We start from the raw sequence: 20,943 nt of genomic DNA, 5'->3' as shown, positions 1-20,943 counted from the left end.
TTTTCTCAACAACTCTGCAAAAAGCACCTTCCTGTACAGAGGGATGCCTTTGCTGCAGGAGTTGTTAAAGAAAAATATTCAGGTAGGGGAAATCGATCTCAAAAAAAAATTGACCCCAGTTTCACTGTTGCTAAAGAAATAGCTCATTCACATGTGAGAAGACAGGAGGGTGTTCAGCTTTAATTTTCCAGCTGCATCCATGCAGTTTGAGCAGTGTAAACCAGGAAAACAAGAGCTGAGAGCAGGCACTGCTGTCCTGGGAGTGTTTGAGCATCATTCCTGAGTGTTGGTGGGAAACTGCACAGGCCATGGAAATCTGGTGGAAGAGATTTCTCTCATCTCAAACATCATTGGGAATAAACTTCTGGGAGCCATGGCAAAGGAAAAGGCACTGCAGAAAGCTTTTAACAGTGCCACTGGCAGGAGGCTTGGGAGCTGCATATCAATCCAGACCAGAGCTTTCTGCCACTGAGAGCACAGTGCACAGGTGCAAGAAATAGCAGTGTCAGTGCTACAGCCCTGAGAGATTCTACAGAATCTGTGAGATATGAAAATCCATTGCAGTGGCCACCAATGCACACAGGGATGGAAGAAATAGGTTTGTGTGAAACGTGTCAGGAGTTTCTACCTTGGAGACAAAAACCAACGAGGCTGGGTCAGCTGTGGTGGACCTGTGGGACCATCCATGGCACTGAGACTGCATTATTAGACAGTCTCATATTAAGTTACCCTGTAGGAAACAATAAACCTTTATGTGGCACATATGGGCTTCCAGAAGTGGTCATTTTTTACATCAGTGCACAGTTAATTTATAGGACTTTGCAAGATTTTGAGGAGTTGGTGAATGCCAGAACTCTTCAGTCAAATGATTTGAAGCAAAGTGGAGCTAAGGGAGTTAAAAACATCTCAGATATTTAATTCTATATGTGTATAAAACCATTACAGGCACTGAGAAAGATCTGGATCTCACTCTGCTGGACTTAAGCAGACTGCCTTTAAGGCATTGGGTGTTGTTAGCTGAAATTTGGCTCAGAAAGATGAGTATTAGGCTGCCTTGCTTATCCAAATCTGGACTGGGAAGCTGAGCTGATCTTGATACACAAACAGAGAAATAAAGATACGTGCACAAAAATCAAGTGATATTTGAGGAGCTCAGTTACTTCAGACTGTGGCTGATGACTCCTGAATGCTGCTTTAGTGGCAGACAAGCATCAACTGCAACATGAGAAGAATTTTTGCTTGTAAGAGGAGAAGATGCAAAGGGTTTAATGATGAGGTTTCAAAGCCCTGTAGATGTGGCACTTGGGCACATCAGCAGTGCAGGGGGAATGGTTGAACTTGGGGACCTGAAAGGGCTTCTCCAACCTAAATGGTTCTACGATTCTTTGTGCAGGTCAAATATTAGACTTGAAGCCACAGAAAGACAAGGGAACAAACTTCTTTCTCACCATCATCTTTCAGGTGAACAGGGACATGTGTGAACAGGGACATGTGTGACATTTTAAAGTCAAATTTAGGTGGAACTTGAGGTCTTATATATCTACTGTAAGTACTTAAAGATCATCTCTGGCCCTTGAGACCTCAGTTGTCCTTACTGGTCTCTGCTAGATGTTCTCTCACCCTGGCATACAAGGAGCTGATATCCAGAGACCACCAGTTATCCAACAGGATGGGATAACTGTGGGATACAATGCACCTGTGTTGAGACCCTGGTGATCACAAACCCCAACCACCCTGTCTGGTATGACTGCCTAGCTTTGGGAGTGGGAGAAGAGCCTCTGTTCCAGCAGCAATCAGGGACTGAAGCTTTCCAATACACCAATATCATGGCGTCCCCAGATTTCAGCAAGGAATGAATGTCACGGATCATTTTCTCTGCCAAAACTTGCAGCTTGTGTGATCTGTGTTTCAGATTCCCAGTATTTCAGAATAACCTACCCACTTTGGGACTTCATGTATCCACAAAAGTTTTAAGCCTGGTCTAATGGATTAAACTTATTTAAAATAGGTACACAACTATTTGCAACCAGGTCATGCACTGAGTGTGATGGTCTGAATTTCATCCCCCTTTCATAAGAATATTGTTTATATCTGATTTGGTGGTTAGTCTGGCTGAGTCAGTCCAGCAGGATGGGGCATTCCAGAGGCATCTTTAGAAAACAAAGGCTGAAGCCTTGTCAAAAAGGATGTGTTAGTGTAGGGGAGCAATGATATCTAGGGAGACTTTACCCCAAGTCATCATGAGGGCTTTCATGATGAATTCTGTTCTCCTTAAGGGTAATGGAGACATGATACAACTTGTCATGGTATCTGGGTGTCATGTATAAATCTGTGATAAACAGCCAGGCAGATGAGAGAAATGTTTTCTTTGGGTTTGAGTCCGTACAGTGAGTGGTTATCTCCGACATGGATCAGCCATCAGAGCAGAAGGAAATATTCAGTGGGTGTTGCTGTGGTTGTTTGTATCTCCTCAGTGCCTGTAAAGTCCTGTGTGGAGGCAGAGATCAAATACAGACAAAAGATTGCTCATAACGTGGAGGGAAGGAGTGAAGGGTCAGAGCTGGAGGAACAAAGGATCAGGCAGCACATTTTTAATGCCGGATCAGGACACGCAGCACATTACTGGCCTGAACTTTCCAGTATTGCTTTAACACCCTCAGACCCTGCTTTCCTGAGATGTTCTCAGGGAATTCCACCACCCCAGTGCTGGCTGGGAAGGACCACTAGGACAAGATCCATTTGTAGTGTGGGATTCCATTATGTGCGTGCTATGTTGGTAAAACCATCAAAGTCCACAGAGGACTGTCAGCAAGGAGTGGTGGTGTCCTCCTCAGGTGAGCTGCTCTGAGTTAACACAGGAAACACTGGGGCAGCCCTCAGAGAGGTGTTGGAGCATGGAACCTGCACTGAGATCAGGGCTAGACAGGTGGAAGGGAAGGAAACTTCCCCTTGCATGGAGAACAGCGTCCCAGAGGAGGTTTCTGGGCTCTACAAAACCCAGGTGACAGCTCTGAGTTCTGGACAAGGCGTGTGGGATCTCGTAGGAGGGCTGTTCTCCAACAAGCTGGGGGAAGAGGCATAGGTATGGCAGAGCTATTCACTGGGGCTGCTCTGCAGCTATTTCAGCAGCAAATGGGAAATGAAATTTGAGCTGTGTACAAGAGTTCGTTCCTTGAGTGATCCTGAGCATTTGGCTATAAAATCATGACATGAAAGCACAGTTTAAACAAGGTTTAGCAGGGGCCACCTGCATTAGCCACCTGGGCCCATTCATGCATGACTGTTGGTTTATGGATAGTTGGGAAATACTAGGAATATTTCTTCAAGACATCCCTGATCCCCCTTTCTCCAGACTGAGCCCCTTTCCCAGCTCCCGGAGCTGCTCTTCATAAGACAGCATTACTGTGTAGACCCTTCCCCAGCTTCGTTGTGCTTTTCCAGACATTCTCCAGCCCCTCCAATGAGGAATGTAAAAAGATTCCCACTGATTTCATGTATGAACTGGAGGGGAGGGAAGGGAGATGTATCCCAAGGCCCCTGGTGGAACCGGTGTGGTTCCTGCTAAAACATCTAAAGCCCAAGTTGAGTAAGGAAGGGCGAGTGACAGGACTCCACGTTGGTGCTCTCCAGGCATTTTATTCACTATCTCCAGCCCTCACAGAATCACCTTCACACTTCTGTACCCCAGACACAGCTGCACTTCCTTGAGAAAGGAAATTATGTCCTTGGAGGAGAGTCAGACATGCTTGGTCAGCACAGTGCACTTTGAGACACCTATCTGAGAGGAGCTGAGGGTCTGTTAAAATGGGAAGAGACAGGATTTTCTCTTACTCCCACACTGGAGGAGTAGCTCTGGGTGAATGGCACTGAGATAAGAGTGAGCAGAAACAGATGTGGAGCACTGCTACAAACAGGATGTGAAAATAAACTCATTACTCCATCTGCCCACCGTAAACAGCATGAAATTAGCAGGGAGTGAGAAATAAAACTCCAGACAAATGGCTTTTTAAAGGGAGCAGAGGGAGCTGGAAGGGCTGCTATTAGAAAAGCAGAGACTCAGAAAGCCCAAGCCACACAGAGCTCTGTGCATATCCCAAGTCCCTGGTTAGCCAAGGAGGAGGAAAATCCCGTGGCACAGAGCCTGCCAGGAGCTATTTTTGCAGGCAAAACCAGAAAGGCTACTCCATCTTTGGGAGAGAAGACCTAATATTTCTCTTATCCCTGCCTGTTAGGAAGCACTATCAATTTTATAAGTCATGGAGATTTATCTTTTTCCCTAAGAGGTGCTGTCTTAATGTTGCATAAAATTACTCTCTCAGGGGCAGTGTGAGGAGAAAAACGTGGTGTTATGTTGTCTCAGTTGCAAAGACACTGCTAACAATAAAAGCCCCTGAATGATTTGGTTTTTAAGTGACACAATTACGGAACAGGTCATTCATGACACTCCAAGTGGCTTCAAGCACCTCTGTCATAAAGTCTGAATGGATGTGTTTTATGCTGTGGGTTTGGACTGTAAATATTCACCCCTTGGCCTTTGTTCTATGAAGCAAGGCTTGGTTTGAGGATATATTTACTTAAATTTTTGCAGGAAAATTTCTCAAATGGTCAATCTGCTTGATTTATTAAAGTGAGATCCCAAAGTGTTTTACAGCTTTTACAGGCTGGTTGTGTTTATAACCATCCTGGGGAGTATCTTCTGCAATTCATGTAGCAGAGAAAGGGAAGGAAGGTCATAATTTCTATTTTAACCTACTTTTCTAGCAGCTGACAGGACACTGACAAAGTCATCTCTTCTGGAATACAGCCTGCTGGGCTTTATCCTCATTCAGAGGAGACCCTTTGGAAAAAGCCAGACTAAAATACTAAAATAAGTGAAGTATTTTTTCCTTTATTCCTATGGATTCTGCTCAAATATGTTCTCTAGCTCATTTTATGGATCTCAGTGAATGTGCAAATTGCCCAAATGATATTTCAAGGAAACTGGTTCCCTGTGTTCGAAGTTCTTCAGTATATGACAGCCCAAGGCAGAGTTTCCCACATGTTGGAAATAATTTCTCTCTCCACGTTTGGCAGATCCAAACAAGCCCTGAGTGCTAAATAAACTAGGTCTATGAATAAATCAGGGGTAGGAGAACTCAAATTTGAGATAGTGTGAGATTTGAAATACCTGAAAGCTTGACATTGGCCATGAGGCACTTTGAAATAGTCTGCAGTTAGATGAAAGGTTTTTCATTTGAGATTCCACTGGGATACTTCAGGAGGAAACCTCCTAGTGGGTTCACCCAAAGTTTGTAATAAACATAATTGAAGTGTCTGAACTCCAGCTGCTACTTTCTACTCTAATCAAGAGCAACAGAGGCAGCTCCTTCTTAGCAAACACACTGTGACTGCTGAGGGAACAGAAATGGATACCCTGGGCTCAAGTGCTCAACTGGGAGGTACAGAAAGTAAGGAGAGGTAGCAGTTGGAAGGCATAAAAGGGGACTTTATGAAGAGATCTGTACAGTCTTGGAGAAAGCAGGGATTTCATGAAGCCCTCAAAGATGGAGATCAGGGACTCACATTTTTCTTAGGAAGCAGGATTTTCTAATATTGCCCAAGCTGGGTCTCACCTGAAGCAGACACTGGAGGGAGTCAAAAAGCAGATGGCCTTCCCCTTTTCTGTCCTTCCCCTTCTGGTTCCTACCCAAAGGGAAGACAAATTATGTTAGAGACAGAGACTTCCTTTGGGAAGTATTGGAGAACTTCTCCTTCAAGGTCATGACAGCAGTTTCTGTTTTGATAGCACAGCAGGATTACTGTACGGGCACTGGAACTGATTCTCCCCTTCCATAAACCAGGTTTGCCTCTTCCTCACTCTCCCAAGCCATGGAGGAGTGCTGCCTGACCTATGTCAAATGCCCCAGACCATCACACCAGTCCCCTCTGTGCCACCTGGGTGCCACACAACCACATCTGAGCATGGCTGACCCTGCTCTTTGCCAGGAGTAGCGGTGCAGCCACGAGCCTTGGGCTGAGCACATCCCAGGAGCCAGCCTGGATGTGTCCAGCCTGCTTTAGTGAGGAAGAGCAATAAATAACACAGGATTGGTCTGCTCCTGGCACTGAGGCACAGCACCACTGAGCCCTGATGAGCTAATTTATTGGTGTATGTGTAGCAATACCATCTTCCTCCCATGCTTTGGACTCTCCTCTCCAAACGGAGAACACAGCATTTTGTGTTGGTAAAGGAACTTTGAAGACAATTTACAAAAGCTTGGAAAAAGCCAAGACAGAAACAGTGGGAGTCCTGGGGAGATAGTGACAGTGAACAAGGGCCAACTCCTGGGATATATGTGGGCTGACTACATGTCAAAACACCCACACAGAGCCATTTATAGCTCCAGGAAGGTGTAGGCACAGTTAAACCATATTCAAGGAGCAGAGGCCAGGGTCTCTGTAACACTGGGCTACTGTTAACTTTGGAGGGCAGAAATGAGATAGAGAGCTGGGAAAGAAAGGATTTGAAAATATTTTTGTTCTCCAAGAAGGAAAAATCAACCACTAGGAACTGGTCAAGTTTCTGTCTCATAATCCTGCTGCCAGGCTGATCCTGTCATAGAACCATGGAATTATTTGGGTTGGAAAGGACCTCAAAGCTCATCTGGTTCCACCCCTCTGCCATGGGCAGGGACACCTTCAACGATCCCAGTCGCTCAGAGCTCCATCCAGCCTGGCCCTGAACACTCCCAGGAATGGGGCACCCACACCTTCTCTGGGTCCCCCAGAAGAAGGAGACTGCAGGAGACATGGGCGGTTTCCCGTGGGGCTGCTCCGTGGCCCTGACCGTCCCCTCCCGTTCCCTTGCAGCAGGCATGGCAGCGGCCGCGGGCCCCAGCAGGGACTGCCTGCAGGCGGGCGAGGCGTGCACCACGGACCCCGTGTGCAGCGCCAAGTTCCGCACGCTGCGCCAGTGCATCGCGGGCAACGGCGCCAACAAGCTGGGCCCTGATGCCAAGAGCCAGTGCCGCAGCACCGTCAGCGCCCTGCTCTCCAGCCAGCTCTACGGCTGCAAGTGCAAGCGCGGCATGAAGAAGGAGAAGCACTGCCTCAGTGTCTACTGGAGCATCCACCACACGCTGATGGAAGGTCAGTGGGACGGGGCGCTCCTTTCTGATCATCTTCATAAAAGGGAATTGCTCACGGGCTGTTCTACAGAGCTCCCCAGCTCTGAGGTTGCTGCAGAATACCCCGGTATGATCCTGCTCTGTCTCAAGACATGCTGATCTTGGAGGGAGCAGCATGAAGCTGTGTTGGAGGGTGTTAGGTTGGATATCAGGAAAGGCTCTTCCCCTGGAGGGTGGTCAGACACTGCTCAGGCTCCCCAGAAAATGGGCACGGTCCAAAGGCAGCCAGAGCTCCAGGGGCGTTTATGTAGTGTTACTCTCAGGCACAGGGTGGGATTACTGAGGTGTCTGGTAGGGCCAGGAATTGGATTTGAGGGTCCCTGTGGGGCCTTTCCAACTCAAGAGATTTGATGATCCTATTGATCCCCATGGTATTGACATTTTGGAGGAAGCACTACTGAAAATCTGAGATGCCTCCTTCCTTTTTTTTTTTAACCCAACCTCTCTTTTATGACCTTCCCAATATACATTGCGATCTTTTGCTGGAGAAATGCACAGCATATTTTGTATCTAAGTATGTTAACCAAGACCATAAACACTGTAGATTTTATAGAAACACAACATAAAACACAGGCATTGAGGAAAAACAGCATGAGCTTCAAAAAAATCACTCTTAGAATGTCTCAAGTGTACCAGTGTCTTTGTGTTAGTGAAGATTTGGGGCTGGTGACATCAAGTTGGAACTTAAAGTGTTCCCAGAGCCAGTATTCAATAAGTTTGGATTTTGACGTTTTTTAGGAGTCACCATAAAATTGCACCTCAGTGACCATAATTCTTCCTTGTCAGGCTGGTGAGTATTTTATGCACCATGAAAATTAAAATGGGGAATAAAACAGACCCTTCCAGCCATGGGCTGTGAAGTAGATTAATAAAACACTGCTGGATGAAACCTGAAAGGAAAAGTGCAGGGGTGAAACCACAGACCAAAAGGCCAAGCAAAACAAAGAGGATGGACTCTGCAGTGCACAGGCTTGCCAAGATGGAAACTGGTTGATCAAATTCCTGGGAAACTTCCAGGTGCCACAACTTGCAGGGTACAGAGCATTGTGCTATGAACTGACTGGGCAAATACAAGACCTCAGCACCCTCCAGTATCTGGCCTTTCCCATAATTATGTGCCAGATTTGTTTCCATTGAAGGGAAGTTTGGGGAAGAGGTGGCAATCCAGTTTCCCCATTATCTCAGTGGGTGGTGTCACAGCTCCTTCCGAGCTCACCTTCGTGGCTCAAACTTGGAAATGGGTCACCTGTGACATGGCTGTGTAGGGCAGTGCTGTCATGAGGGTTTCCAGCTCTGGGACACACAATGGTTTATGTTGGAAGGGACCTGAAAGACCCTGGAAGTTCCAAGCCCCTGCCATGGGCAGGGAGAGACACCTTCCTCTAGAAGGAAGAGAAGAGAGAGGCTGTCAAGGAGTGCTGAGAGCAGGCAGGGGCGACTCTGGGTCTCCAGATGCAGAACAGCAGTTGGGTGCTGGAGGGACTCCCTGCCCAGTGCCTTGGGACTTCCACCTTGGGAATGACTAGGAGAGGGCTGTCAGTAGAGCTGACAACAGCTCTACTCCTCTTCTCCCTGTCATGTCCTGAGCCCCACACTTTTTCAAACAACTGACTTCATTTGCAATGCAGATTCGCACACCAAACTTTTGATTTCCTTGCCTTAATTTCCCCAGGGAGATATATTTTGTAGCAGTCCCATGTTTCAGAGTCCTTACACATGTTTAATTGACTGAGAAAGGAAGCCAATCCACACGGTCCATGTAGAGCTTTGTTCTCAATCAGACATACCCAAGAGGCTGCAAAAAGCTTCCTAGAAGCTCTCTTGCAAAAACAATTGTGGAAGTGCGTGCTCAGGGAATTTACAAAGCACACTATTTACTCAGCTTCTCTTGAGCGCGCTGTGTTTAGCCACCTTCCCACTTAGAGACACAATAACATGATGACAACCAGATAACAACTCTCTGATAAGGTGCTTTATCATCAGGACATAAAACTGCTATGCTGGAAAATACAAATGGGCCCCTCTCTAGTCAGTAATGATACAAGATATTTCAATGAAGGTGTAAAGCTGCCTTGTAATGTGCTCTGGTGATTGCACAGGGCTGTGGACACTGGGAGCCATTTCTTGCTGCCTCTGGCTGCAGCTGGAGGTCAGCCCATGCCCAGAGCATGAGGTTGGATAGTCCTTTTATCCCAGCCAGTACATCTGCTGCTGCTGTCCACATCCATCTAAATGTCTAATAAAAAAACCAACAGATACTGAGCTGTTTGCTTCAGTAATATTCCATGGTATCCATCAGGATGATGGGGCATTACAGACCATTGCACAGATGAAAGGGAAGCACCAGTTGAATAAAATGAGGCTCACAGAGACTTAAAAACGAGAGGAAGTTTCTGCGGGAGCTGTGGGTCATTAGCTTTGTGCTAAGTGAGAAAAGGCTGTTGGCAAGGAGAAAGGGAGAGGTGACAGTAAAGATGGAGTGTGTCATCACCCACATAATCCTGTGCACAGCCCTATCTGTGTCCTAAAAAGAGGTGAGGACCTTTGACCCAGGGAGGGACATAGAAGAAACTGCAATAATGGTGATGGAAACCCTGTGTGTGTAGGGAGCTGGTGATTTGAGCTCTGCCCATGAGCAGGAGCCTGTGCTAGTCTGGTGTCCTCTCTGGCAATCCCTGCCGTGTGCCCCAGAGCTTGAGCTACAGAACTCAACAGTTCCTGACAGGCTGCCCCACTGCAAAATGGAGATACATTTTTAAAGCCCGTTCCATTCTATTCCCTTTTCCAAGGATGTGTCCACACACCTGTTCCCCTGGCTCTGAGTGTCCATTTACTCATGGCCTTTAGAGCATAGTTCCCTTGCACCCACCAAACAATTTTTCACTGCAGATGTTGAACCTTGTGCATCTCAGCCATCCCTCAGGAGCCTCATCTGCCTTCTCACCAGCTTCTCTCTTCTCCCCAGGCATGAATGTCCTGGAGAGCTCCCCTTACGAGCCGTTCATCAGGGGCTTTGATTACGTCCGGCTGGCCTCCATCACTGCAGGTAGGTGGGTGGGAAATGCTCTGACACCTCTGTGCAGACAGAGAGGGCCCTGGCTGGGGCTCAAGGGCTGCAGACAGGGACATCCTTTGTGCTCCTTGTGAGCATTGCATGCTTCAGGTCTAGCGGTTGTTTTTTCCAAGGAGGTGCCTCTGATTCCTTTGCTAAACTGTTATATGTTCTGGGAAAAACTGCTTGTGATTTTTGTCTTTGGGCTGTTTCATGTCTGTACCATGAAGGACTGGGACAGGGATATGGTACAAAGACCCCTTCCAATGACCCATCCCAGGCACACTCATTCTCCATAGCAGGTGGATGATCTGTTCCATGCAGACAGGAGCTGCTTGGGCATTGTTAGGTTTGAGAAGGTGCTTCCACACCAGTCAAGTATCAAACTGCAGGAAAAGAGGGCGATAACCTGTGTGTTGATCCCAGCCACAGCCTTTAACCACCTGCCCTGAGGGCAACCTCAGGACCCAGAGCCGTGTTCTGCTGTACATCTAACCCTGTTAATGGCTGAGCAGAACAGCCTGACACCTTTTAACTCCCCGAGGGCTCAGCAGTTCAAAGGTCGGTGTGGCCGCCAATAACCCATCCGTCACCAAGGGCACAGCTGCCACCACAACCAGCCTGTGCTCCACAGCCGAGGGGAAGCTTTCCAAAAGTGGGTACTTTACCAAACTACCTGTCTGGGAGCAGGTAATGTGCTCCTCCTGTGTCTCTGGCAGATGTGCCCAAACAGCTTTTCCAAATGTGTGCCCTGCTCTGGGGTGACGTGCACAGCTGGAGTGCACCCAAGTGAGGAAGGAGCAGCATGTCCCTGCAGCTGGACAACGTCTGCAGTCCCCATCATGGCCAGGCATTTGCTGGGTGAAAATGTCCTGCAGCAAACTAACCCATCAGCCCTGGACAAGGGGAGCAGAGGGGATGGGAGGTGCTCCCTGACCTCGCGCTTACAGCAAAAAATTCCCTGTCCATACACCAATCTGGCAGATTGGTGCATGGACAGGGAATTTTTTGCTGGATCGTGGTTTTCTTTACTGGAATTTTTCCCCTTCTGCTGAGTCCCAGAAAGCTTCAGAGCATGGGGAAATCAAGGGTTGGGGATTTTATGCGGGGTTAACACTCTCAGGTTTTTAAAGCAAATTGAAATAGTTGTGCAGCAAAGCAAATGGGCCCAGAGCAGCAGGGATTCTTCACAGGACTTGGCATCCACTTAGGGACATGGAATTTCTTAGCCTTTTTGTCCTTATTCATACTAATCAATATCTTCTATTACATAACTTACAACATGCTGCCCTCTGCCTGTCCAGTGTCCAAGGTCATATGGTCAACACTGCCAAAGGACCCTCTTTCAAATCTACCAAAAAGAAATCCCAATAACTTGTTGAAACATAAGACACCCCTGTGACCATAGGCCAATTGAACAACAGGTATATTAAACTAAATTTTATATAAACAATATATGGCCACTATAAAACTGTACAAATGGAACCATATCCCTCCACTCTAATCGTAGCAGTGATTTAAAAAGCACATCTGCTGGTGTTGCGTGGGAAGAGGAGAAAATCCAACATGTTCCCTGTGATTTATTGGCTGAATGGGTAATGAAACCCTTCCAAGTAACTGTTTCCTACACGTTAGCTGGCAGCTTCCCAGCATAAACCAATGCTCTGACAACATTCATCTCTGGGTTTTAAAGGTAACTATTTAGTGAAGGGATCACAACAAGCAAAACTTTCACCCACCATAAAATAACTGAAAAACTTGGAATTTGACTTCCAGCTCACTGTAAGCAACAGGGGACAACAGGAAGGAAAAAATAAATGCTGGGAGAAGGAGCATCTGATAAAGACATGAAAACAAAGGAGGGCAGCCAGCTCTGAAGGGCTCAGGGGGATTGTCAATGTTTTAACACTTGTCAGCAGTGATTGGCTGGTTTTAACTCCCAGTCAAAAATAGGGCTTGACTCTGCATTGGAAATGTATCATTCTGGAGATTTTTCCTCAATGGAAAAATCTTTCTCTGCTGGGGAGAAAGTCCTTCTGGTGTGCTGCTGGTCATGATTTTAATTCAGAGAGGTGAAAACCAGCTTCAAATTCATTTTCTCTCTCAAGCTTGAAGGACCTTTGTTTTATCTGTCCGATCAGACACATTCTGCTGTTCCCACTGATTCCTGCCAGGGACCTTGTAGCATTTTTCTCCTCTATAAAACAGACTCCCATCTACCTTTGAAGCAGCCCTACATCCAGTGTTAGACAAATGCCTTTTCCTCTTCCTTTTCCCTAGTTTTACAGAGAAGGCTGTTGGCACAAAAGCTCATGAGATCCCTACTTTCCTACTGAAGACACTGTTTTTCTCATCCATCACTACAGTTTTTGCTTTATTTTCCTGACCTTTCCCCTTACTGCAGGGTTCCTCCTCCTTCCCTGCATCCCACAGCACATCTCTGCTCTCCCACCCAGACTGGGACATTCTTTCTCCTCTTGTTTAGGAGGGTGGACATGCAGAGTGATTTTGCTGATGTATGCAAGTGGTGACCCTGCAAAGGGTGTGGGGAGAGACCCACGTGCACTCACATGCAGGCAGCATCAGGTCGCAGGGGCACAAAGCTGGATGGTACCTCTGATCCCACTCTGTGAAGGCACTGTCACTGCTGGAGACAGGGGGATACTGGCTTAGACTGGTCTGGATGGGGCACACTGCGACCCAGATAGGTCTCATTTAGCTGGGCAGATCCTGGGGTGAACAAACAGAGCTGCTCCAAAGCCAGACATGACCTTTCAGAGGCCAGGAGAAACTCCCTGTCCAGGCAGTGAGCCTGAGGTGCCAGGAGTTAGTGCAGACCACCCATGTAGCAGAGACTCAGTCTTTGATCTTGAGCAACTTGCAGAAACAAGAAGGTCCATTAGTGGAGGTCCCAACACTCGATGGATCCACTCATGGCCATAAGTAGATGCACTTTCTAATGCCTGCTGTCTTCCAGGCCTCAGGCTGGTTAATCTGCATTAGCAAAGTGTTACCAGATGCCCAGATTAAAGTAAAATTCATTTTATTAAAGATACGAGCTTGGTGAAGTGAGCTCTGGGAGGTGCACTCTGGTATGTGACTGTGGCACTTCTTGGGAAAAGATGAGTGTGGAAAGGGGATTTGGTCCTACCAGGACCTGCAGAGCAACATGGCCTTCCTGGAGCACATGTGGTGTCACCGGGTGCCATGGATGGGAGCAGGGGGATGAAGGCCTCAGGGGCGGTGCTGCTGGTGGGGAGGTCAGCACAGAACCACCTCACGTGTGGTGTCACCAGGTGGCCATGGATGGGAGAGGGGGATGAAGGCCTCAGGGGCAGTGCTGCTGATGGGGAGGTCAGCACAGAACCACCTCACCGTGTCCCACCACCCCGCAGGCTCTGAGAATGAGGTGACACAGGTGAACCGGTGTCTGGACGCCGCCAAGGCCTGCAATGTGGACGAGATGTGCCAGCGGCTGCGCACGGAGTACGTCTCCTTCTGCATCCGCCGCCTGGCACGGGCCGACACCTGTAACCGATCCAAGTGCCACAAGGCCCTGCGCAAGTTCTTCGACCGCGTGCCCCCCGAGTACACCCACGAGCTGCTCTTCTGCCCCTGTGAGGACACGGCCTGTGCCGAGCGCCGGCGCCAGACCATCGTCCCCGCCTGCTCCTACGAGTCCAAGGACAAGCCCAACTGCCTGGCGCCTCTGGACTCCTGCCGGGACAACTACGTCTGCAGGTGAGGCTCCCATGCAGGGCTGTCCCCATGCCAGGGAGAGCCCTCCCTTGGCCAGGGCCCGGTGACAGCCCTGAGCCACTGCCGGTGCTCCTGGGGCCCCATCCCACACGGCCGTGCCTGTCCATGCATCCCACAGAACCTGTTCACAGACAGAAAGGATGTGAGATGATTACCCTGAAGCTTTTTAGACCTTTTCTGTGGATTTTTTGCTTTGGTTCTAGAGTAAGACCTGTTATGGGAACAGTTCCAGGAAGGTGCAGGCTAAGCAGGAATATGAGGGAGGGGTCCTTACAGCCACTTTCACTAATCCATCTCCCTCACTGCTCCTCTTCCGCAGCCCAGAGCATCCTCAAGGAGCACCCAAGGTATCCTGACAGCCACAGGCACTTGTGAAGGCCTTAAAACCATGTTTGTTTGCTTGCTTGCTTAATTAGAAAAATTAATCTATATACATAAAAAAGACACCCTTCTACTGTGAGGCTGAGTGTTGGAGAGATCTTATAGCACCTTCCAATACCTAAAATGAGCCTACAAGAGAGCAGGAGACTTTGGGCAAGAGCAAGGAATGACAGGACAAGGAGGAATGGCTGGAAACTGAAGGATGGTAGATTTAGATGGGCTGTTTAGAAGGAATTCCTGGCTGTGAGGGTGTGAGGCCCTGGCACAGGTGCCCAGAGCAGCTGTGGCTGCCCCTGGATCCCTGGCAGTGCCCAAGGCCAGGCTGGACATTGGGGCTTGGAGCAGCCTGGGACAGTGGGAGGTGTCCCTGCCCATGGCAGGGGGTGGTGTGAGATGATTTTTAGGTCTTTTCCAACCCAGACTATTTGTGATTCTATGTTTTGGTGATTGCACCAGGAGTCTCAGAATCCCAGTGTCATTCCAGGTCCACAGCACAGTCTGCGGCCAGCCTGGTTTGCTCCTGTTTCCTTCCACCCCCAGTCACACACACACAGACCCATCCCATGTGCACACTGAGAGCAGAACCCCTTCAGCACTTTTCCTTCATCTGCACTATTTTCCCCTCCCTGTTTCTCAAAAAGTCTTTGATATTCCAGAAGGTGAATGCACACAGAGCTCTCGGGAGCAGAGCCCAGCTGGCAGTGAGAGATGTAAGGCAAAACAGCACCACGGGGGCCCAGCCCAGTGCCCTGTGTACAGCTGGGCTGTGAGCAGACACCTGGGGAAGAGCACAAGAACAAGTGTAGGACACACCTCCCTGTATTGTCTGAGTCTCTAATTGCTGTGGGGTTTGGGACTTCCTAAGCTGAACTTCCAGCAGCCATCCCCTACCAGCACAGCATCTTTTAATTACAATAAAAATATTATGTATTTTCACAAAGGAAGGTGAGAGCAGCAGCATCCTCTTGGAAGCATGAAAGTACAAATACCCTCAGTACTCTGCACTCCAGAAACATGGAGGCAGGAGAAGGACTGAACTGTGCAGAAGCAGACTCTGAGAGATGCAAAGCCCCTGGGCTGACCAGGCCCTGCTCAGATGTCCCCTGGCTACCCAGGGAATCCCAAATGAACGGGTTCTGCCCTCTCCTTAACATGACAAGAGGGCCCAGTGGGGAGGAAGAGGTTCAAAGGGGAGAGTGTTACTCCCCAGGAGACTGGAAACTATTTCCTGCAAGCAGTACAGCTGTTAATTATCTGGTCCCTTGGTCTCTGAATATATAATATAAAATATCCTCTAGAGACACAGAGGGAGCAAGAGGTTGACATGTGACCTGGTCAAAGCCAGCGGTGCAGAATCCACAAGGACAGCCAGGAATAAATCATAAAGAAGTGGAGTGAAGCACTCCAAGTCTCGCCCTGTCACTCCTGCACAGCTCTAGCCCTTTGAACTTCCCAGGTCAGAGGGGTGGGTTCTACTAATATGGATTATATCAAATCTGCAGTCACTATCTCCCTTCTCTAAATCTCCAAACAATGCAGCAAGTTTTGAGAAAGAAGATTTTGCCTGTCCATGTTACAGGAGGAAAGGGTTGATAAGGGGCAAACATGGGAACAAAGATGAGAAAAAAAGAAGGGTGTAAGGGAGAAGTGGGCTGGAAAGTGCAAACTGGAATGCTGACATTGACCAGGAGCAAGAGCAATGTGTCTGGAAGAGAGAGGATGTCTGGGAGGAGAAACATGCTCAGTTTTTCTGAGATTGCCCAGGCAGGGTAAACATTTGAGGTTCTCAGTTCTCAGCTCAGACAGTGCAGGTTGTCACCTAAAGAACCTTCCCTTCAGGTGGTGTCAGTGCTGGTGCTTGCTTGAGTTTCCAAAGCAGCTCAGATGCCACGTGAAATCCCTTCCTGCCTGGCCACAGAACGAATGTTGAGATGGATCTGGGGCTCCAGCTGTTGCTGTGTCCTGCCTGAAAGCCCTGTGTTGATGCCTCAGATACCCTACAATCTCCAACACCACCATGTGCCAAGAGCTGACTCATGCCTGAAGAGTTTGGTGGCACGTACCTGGTTGGCAGAATGACTTGCCTGCTCCACAGGCTCCAGAGAGTCCTTCTCCTGAGAATGGGCATCTGCAGCAGTCCTGGCCATGGGTAGGACATTTCATGTCTGAACCTCTGGACATTTCCCTTGATCTGAGGTGACATTTAGAGTCTTTAGAGAAAGAAACTGGACCAGAGCAATTCATCCAATCAGACTAAAAATGAAAGCTGGGGTCTTTAGGCAAAGTTATTACCCAAAAGATAGAAAATGGCAACATGGACTGATTTCCTTCCTGGCAGCAGCTCTTCCCTCAAAAACCAACCTCACACAACAGAAAGCAAACATTTCTTCCAGCACTGGACTTATCTTGCAGTCCTGGAGGAAGCCTGTAAAACATTGACTGCAGAACCTGTTTGAAACCTCCTCCTGGGTTTGTTGGGGTAGGCAGGAGATTGTAAAAGGACATCTGTTCCAACTGTTTGAAGAACACCTACAGCAGCATTTTGCAAACGTGTTCCGCCCTGTGTTTGTGCTCTGGCTCCGTCAGGTCGCGCTACGCAGAGTTCCAGTTCAACTGCCAGCCGTCCCCTCAGGCTGCCAGCGGCTGCCGCAGGGACAGCTACGCCGCCTGCCTGCTGGCCTACACCGGCATCATCGGTGAGCACTTCTCTCTCCTCGGGGTGGGGAACATCTCCTCTGGGTGGGAAATGTCTTCTCTGGGCGGGAAACATCTCCTCTGGGTGGGAAACTTCTCCTCTAGGTAGGGAAGGTCTCCTCTGGGTGGGAAACCTCTCCTCTGGGTGGAAATGTCTCCTGTTACTCTGGCTATGAGGACAGTAAAGTGGAGAGCTGAGCTCTCCAGGACATCACAGAGTCATGGAATGGTTTAGGCTGGAAGGGACCTGTAAAGCCCAACTCATTCCAACCGTCTGCCATGGGCAGGGACACCTTTCATCAGACCAGGTTGCTCTGAGCCACATCCAACCTGGTGCTGGTCTTTCTCCCTTCAGTGGCATGACTAAGCCATGGGTATGGGGTAACTTTAGGATGGCTGCAGTGGAGGGAGAAAAACCACAGGCTACTGACAGATTAGAGCATCTCGCTCTGGTGGAAATAGATGGGTTGTCCCAGGGTGTCTGCCCTGCCAGGGATTCCCTGATGCCATCACCAGTGATGCCACTGGAAATCACCATGCACTGCCATTCTGCCAACTTCAAAGGGTGTCAGATGGGGTTTCACATGCTGCAGAGCCCAGCTGGCAGCAGCTGGCACAGGCACAGACGAGAGTCCAAAGACAAGTGCCAGTGGCCTTTGGACCAGATCTGTCCTGATAGATGAGACAGACTAACATTTTTGGGCCAACATTTCATTCCATTTAAAACCTTCGTTCTGGAGATTGAGATTGGCTTTTTGACTGACAGCATGAAAACATTTATTCACATTCACATAAAGTTTTTGAATGCTCAGCCTGGAGAATAAAAGGCTTCAAGAAGATCTTAGAGCCCCCCCCCGCCCAGGGCCTAAAGTGGCTCTAAGAGGGTTGGAGAGGGACTTAGGGCAGGAGCCTGGAGTGCCAGGACAAGGGGAGTGGCTTCCCACTGCCAGAGGGCAGGATCAGATGGGATATTGGGAAGGAATTTCTGGCTATGAGGGTGGAGAGGCCCTGGCACAGGTGCCCAGAGCAGCTGGGGCTGCTCCTGGATCCCTGGCAGTGCCCAAGGCCAGGCTGGACAGGGCTTGGAGGAGCCTGGGACAGTGGGAGGTGTCCCTGCCATGGCAGGGATGGCACTGGATGGGATTTAAGGTGCCTTCCAACCCAAACCATTCCATTATTCTCTGAATGTTATTAGGGAACCCGAATTCCCAAAAACTGCACATTCCTTGGACTGAAAGCACTTTTTAACTGGTGATGGTGTTGTGACCAAAAGGGTTGTGAGTGCTCCCCTTCTCTCCCCTGGGAGCAAACCAGAGCCATGACATCAGCACCTGAAGGGTTTTGCTGCTGTCATGGAGGGGCTTGGCTGAGGCAGAGTCACCCAGGAGAGCCCCAGGGGATGTCCCTGCCCCTTCCTGCAGTCCCTGCCCTGCAGTAACTCTTGTCCTTCTGTCCCGGCAGGCAGCCCCATCACCCCCAACTACATCGACAACTCCACATCCAGCATCGCTCCCTGGTGCACCTGCAACGCCAGCGGGAACCGGCAGGACGAGTGCCAGAGCTTCCTGCACCTCTTCACCAACAACATCTGCCTCCGTAAGCACCACTGCTGCATGCTGGGGGGGCTTTTGGGCATGGGGACGGGGAGATGCCACATGCTCTGGGGTCTGTGGGTGTCCAGCTCCCTGTGTTACCAACCAGGGAGCTCTGCGGAGCCTCAGGCATCCCTTTGGGCAATGCAGAGAAAGAGGCTGGGAAAGGGAGGCTTCCCCCTGCCCTGACAAGCCTTTTCTGCATCTTTCCCACACCAAGAAAACGCCATTCAGGCCTTTGGCAATGGGACTCACCTGAACACAGCCGTGGCCCCATCCATCCCCCCCACCACACAGATGTACAAGCAGGACAGAAATGCCAACAGAGCTGTGGCGACCCTCAGAGAGAACAGCTTGGAGCACCTCCAGCCCACCAAGGTAGGAGAGGGCAGGCCTGGCCCAGGGAGATGATCGGCCATGTCTGTGCCTCCTGCAGCCTTCTCACCTCGGCTCCTTCTTCCACTTGTGTCACATGCAGGCATCCAACCTACCCTCCACCTCCTGGAGGCCTGATCTCCCCTTCCCTTCCCTTCCCTTCCCTTCCCTTCCCTTCCCTTCCCTTCCCTTCCCTTCCCTTCCCTTCCCTTCCCTTCCCTTCCCTTCCCTTCCCTTCCCTTCCCTTCCCTTCCCTTCCCAGCTATGTTTCATTTGAAGTACTGGGAAATCCATGGGGTTTTCACCCAGGATCACTGGCTTGGCTCCTCACCATCCTTCAGAGCATCAGTTCAGCTTCAGACAAGCATTTCAACTTCCCAGGACACAAGTTCCTCCCTTGTTAGATGAGGATTCTAAAGGTCATAATGCAGAGGTTTAAGGTTTGCTAAGCATTGGAAAATTTGAAAGGAAAGGTTCTGATCATCAGTAAATTGTTACTATCAAAATAATATTAAATTGAAATTATTTTAAAACAAATAATATGTTCATTTACTAATGATAGCTGTGATAAGCATTAAATATTTTACTTTTAAATAAAACAAAATGACCTTGACTTGCCACACCAGAGTAATTTTCAGATTCAATTATTTTCCTATTGAATAATTAACAGTGACCCTGATTTGCTGAACATTCAGGTTACAGAAGCTGTCAGTTTTAACTAGACTCCAAGGACTGAGCTTTGCACTGGGCTGACTGATACCTTCAGAACTTCCAAGTGTGGGTTATTTTAAGCCTAATCACTGTTTCTTTTGCTGGGAAAACACCCGATTCACCTCTCTGCACCCTGTTTTCACAGAGCGGCTGTGGCCGCAGCGCTCTTCACAGAGAGCAGCAGGCACAACCTCCCCAGGATTTCTCCTGGGGAAGGCAGTGAGAGAGCTCAGAGAAAGAAGAGAAAACAATTCTTATCTCTGTTTGCTGCTCCATTGTTTGGCACATGTGGAATGTGTTATGGAGATTGTTTACCCAAAGTGATTTGTTAATTGGACACCGGTGAAGGTTGTTTTGATTGATTGACCAATTAGGTCAAAGCTGTGTCATGACTGTCTGTAAGGAGTCGTGGGTTTTTCTGTAGTATAGTTTAGTATTAGTTGGTTTAGTATAGTACAGTATGTAGTATATATATAGTATATATATAGTATGTACTAATATAATTTAGTATAGCTTAATAAAGCAATTGTTCAGCCTTCTGAATCATGGAGTCACTGCACATTATTCCCCAGCTGGGGGTCATTCCTGCATCAATCAGCAGCAGGTTGAGAGGTGGAGAAAAGTGGCCTCAGGTTCCCTCAGTGCTCTCCAGGGCACTGGTGGCACTGTTGCAGGGCACAGGGACACCTTCACCAGGCCAAAAGCTTGGCACCCAACAGACCTGGAGGGTTTCCCTCCAGCTGGTACTCCCCAAATCTTAGAGAATCCAAGTAGTGGCCTCAGATCCAGACCTAGCACTGAGAACTTCATCCTGGAAGTGAAGGAGAAGCTGTGAACTGTCTGTGACCAGGACAGTACTCCCGACAGCAAGTGGGAAGCTGGAAAAAGCAGCTGCTGTGGAGGATGGCTGTGTCACATCTCCAACCTCCTCGTGGCAGCAGCACATCCCTCCTCTGGGGTGTGAGTGCTGCTGGAGTGTGGTCCCTGCTGGAAACCAGAGATTTGGGTCTTGACTTTGGACTCAGCTTCAAATCCAGATCCTGTTCAATGTTTAATGAGGTTGGCATCTCTGGACCTGAGGGGGAAAGCTGGAGAAATGTGTCCCAGCACCATGGAGGTATATTCCATACCCACCTTTAAGGTCACCAGGTCAAGCCACTGGCCAGCAGTGGCTCCATAAGATACGTGGATGGCCACTGACTTGAGAGGGCAT

General features: G+C 48.9%; 1 protein-coding gene across 2 annotated transcripts in view; it reads left to right on the top strand.

Annotated features, from left to right (window-relative positions):
- LOC115903608 (GDNF family receptor alpha-4) overlaps positions 1-20,943 on the top strand; it is an 81,311-nt gene that overhangs the window by 55,739 nt on the left and 4,629 nt on the right. The window contains exons 2-8 of one of the 2 annotated variants that reach the window (XM_030948216.1): positions 6,850-7,128; positions 10,132-10,212; positions 13,614-13,959; positions 16,945-17,054; positions 18,514-18,648; positions 18,865-19,022; positions 19,123-19,451. In XM_030948216.1, the coding sequence (XP_030804076.1) occupies positions 6,850-7,128; positions 10,132-10,212; positions 13,614-13,959; positions 16,945-17,054; positions 18,514-18,648; positions 18,865-19,022; positions 19,123-19,296 (1,283 nt within the window). In that variant the 3' untranslated portion in view covers positions 19,297-19,451. Of the gene's footprint in view, positions 1-6,849; positions 7,129-10,131; positions 10,213-13,613; positions 13,960-16,944; positions 17,055-18,513; positions 18,649-18,864; positions 19,023-19,122; positions 19,452-20,943 lie in introns of those variants that run through there. The other variant, XM_030948217.1, reaches the window with a different exon arrangement.

The sequence above is a fragment of the Camarhynchus parvulus genome, chromosome 4 (assembly GCF_901933205.1).
Source record: "Camarhynchus parvulus chromosome 4, STF_HiC, whole genome shotgun sequence".
NCBI classification, from domain to species: domain Eukaryota; kingdom Metazoa; phylum Chordata; class Aves; order Passeriformes; family Thraupidae; genus Camarhynchus; species Camarhynchus parvulus.
The sequence above is the reverse complement of the archived record's forward strand: the minus strand, read 5'-3'. Positions and strand labels throughout refer to the sequence as shown.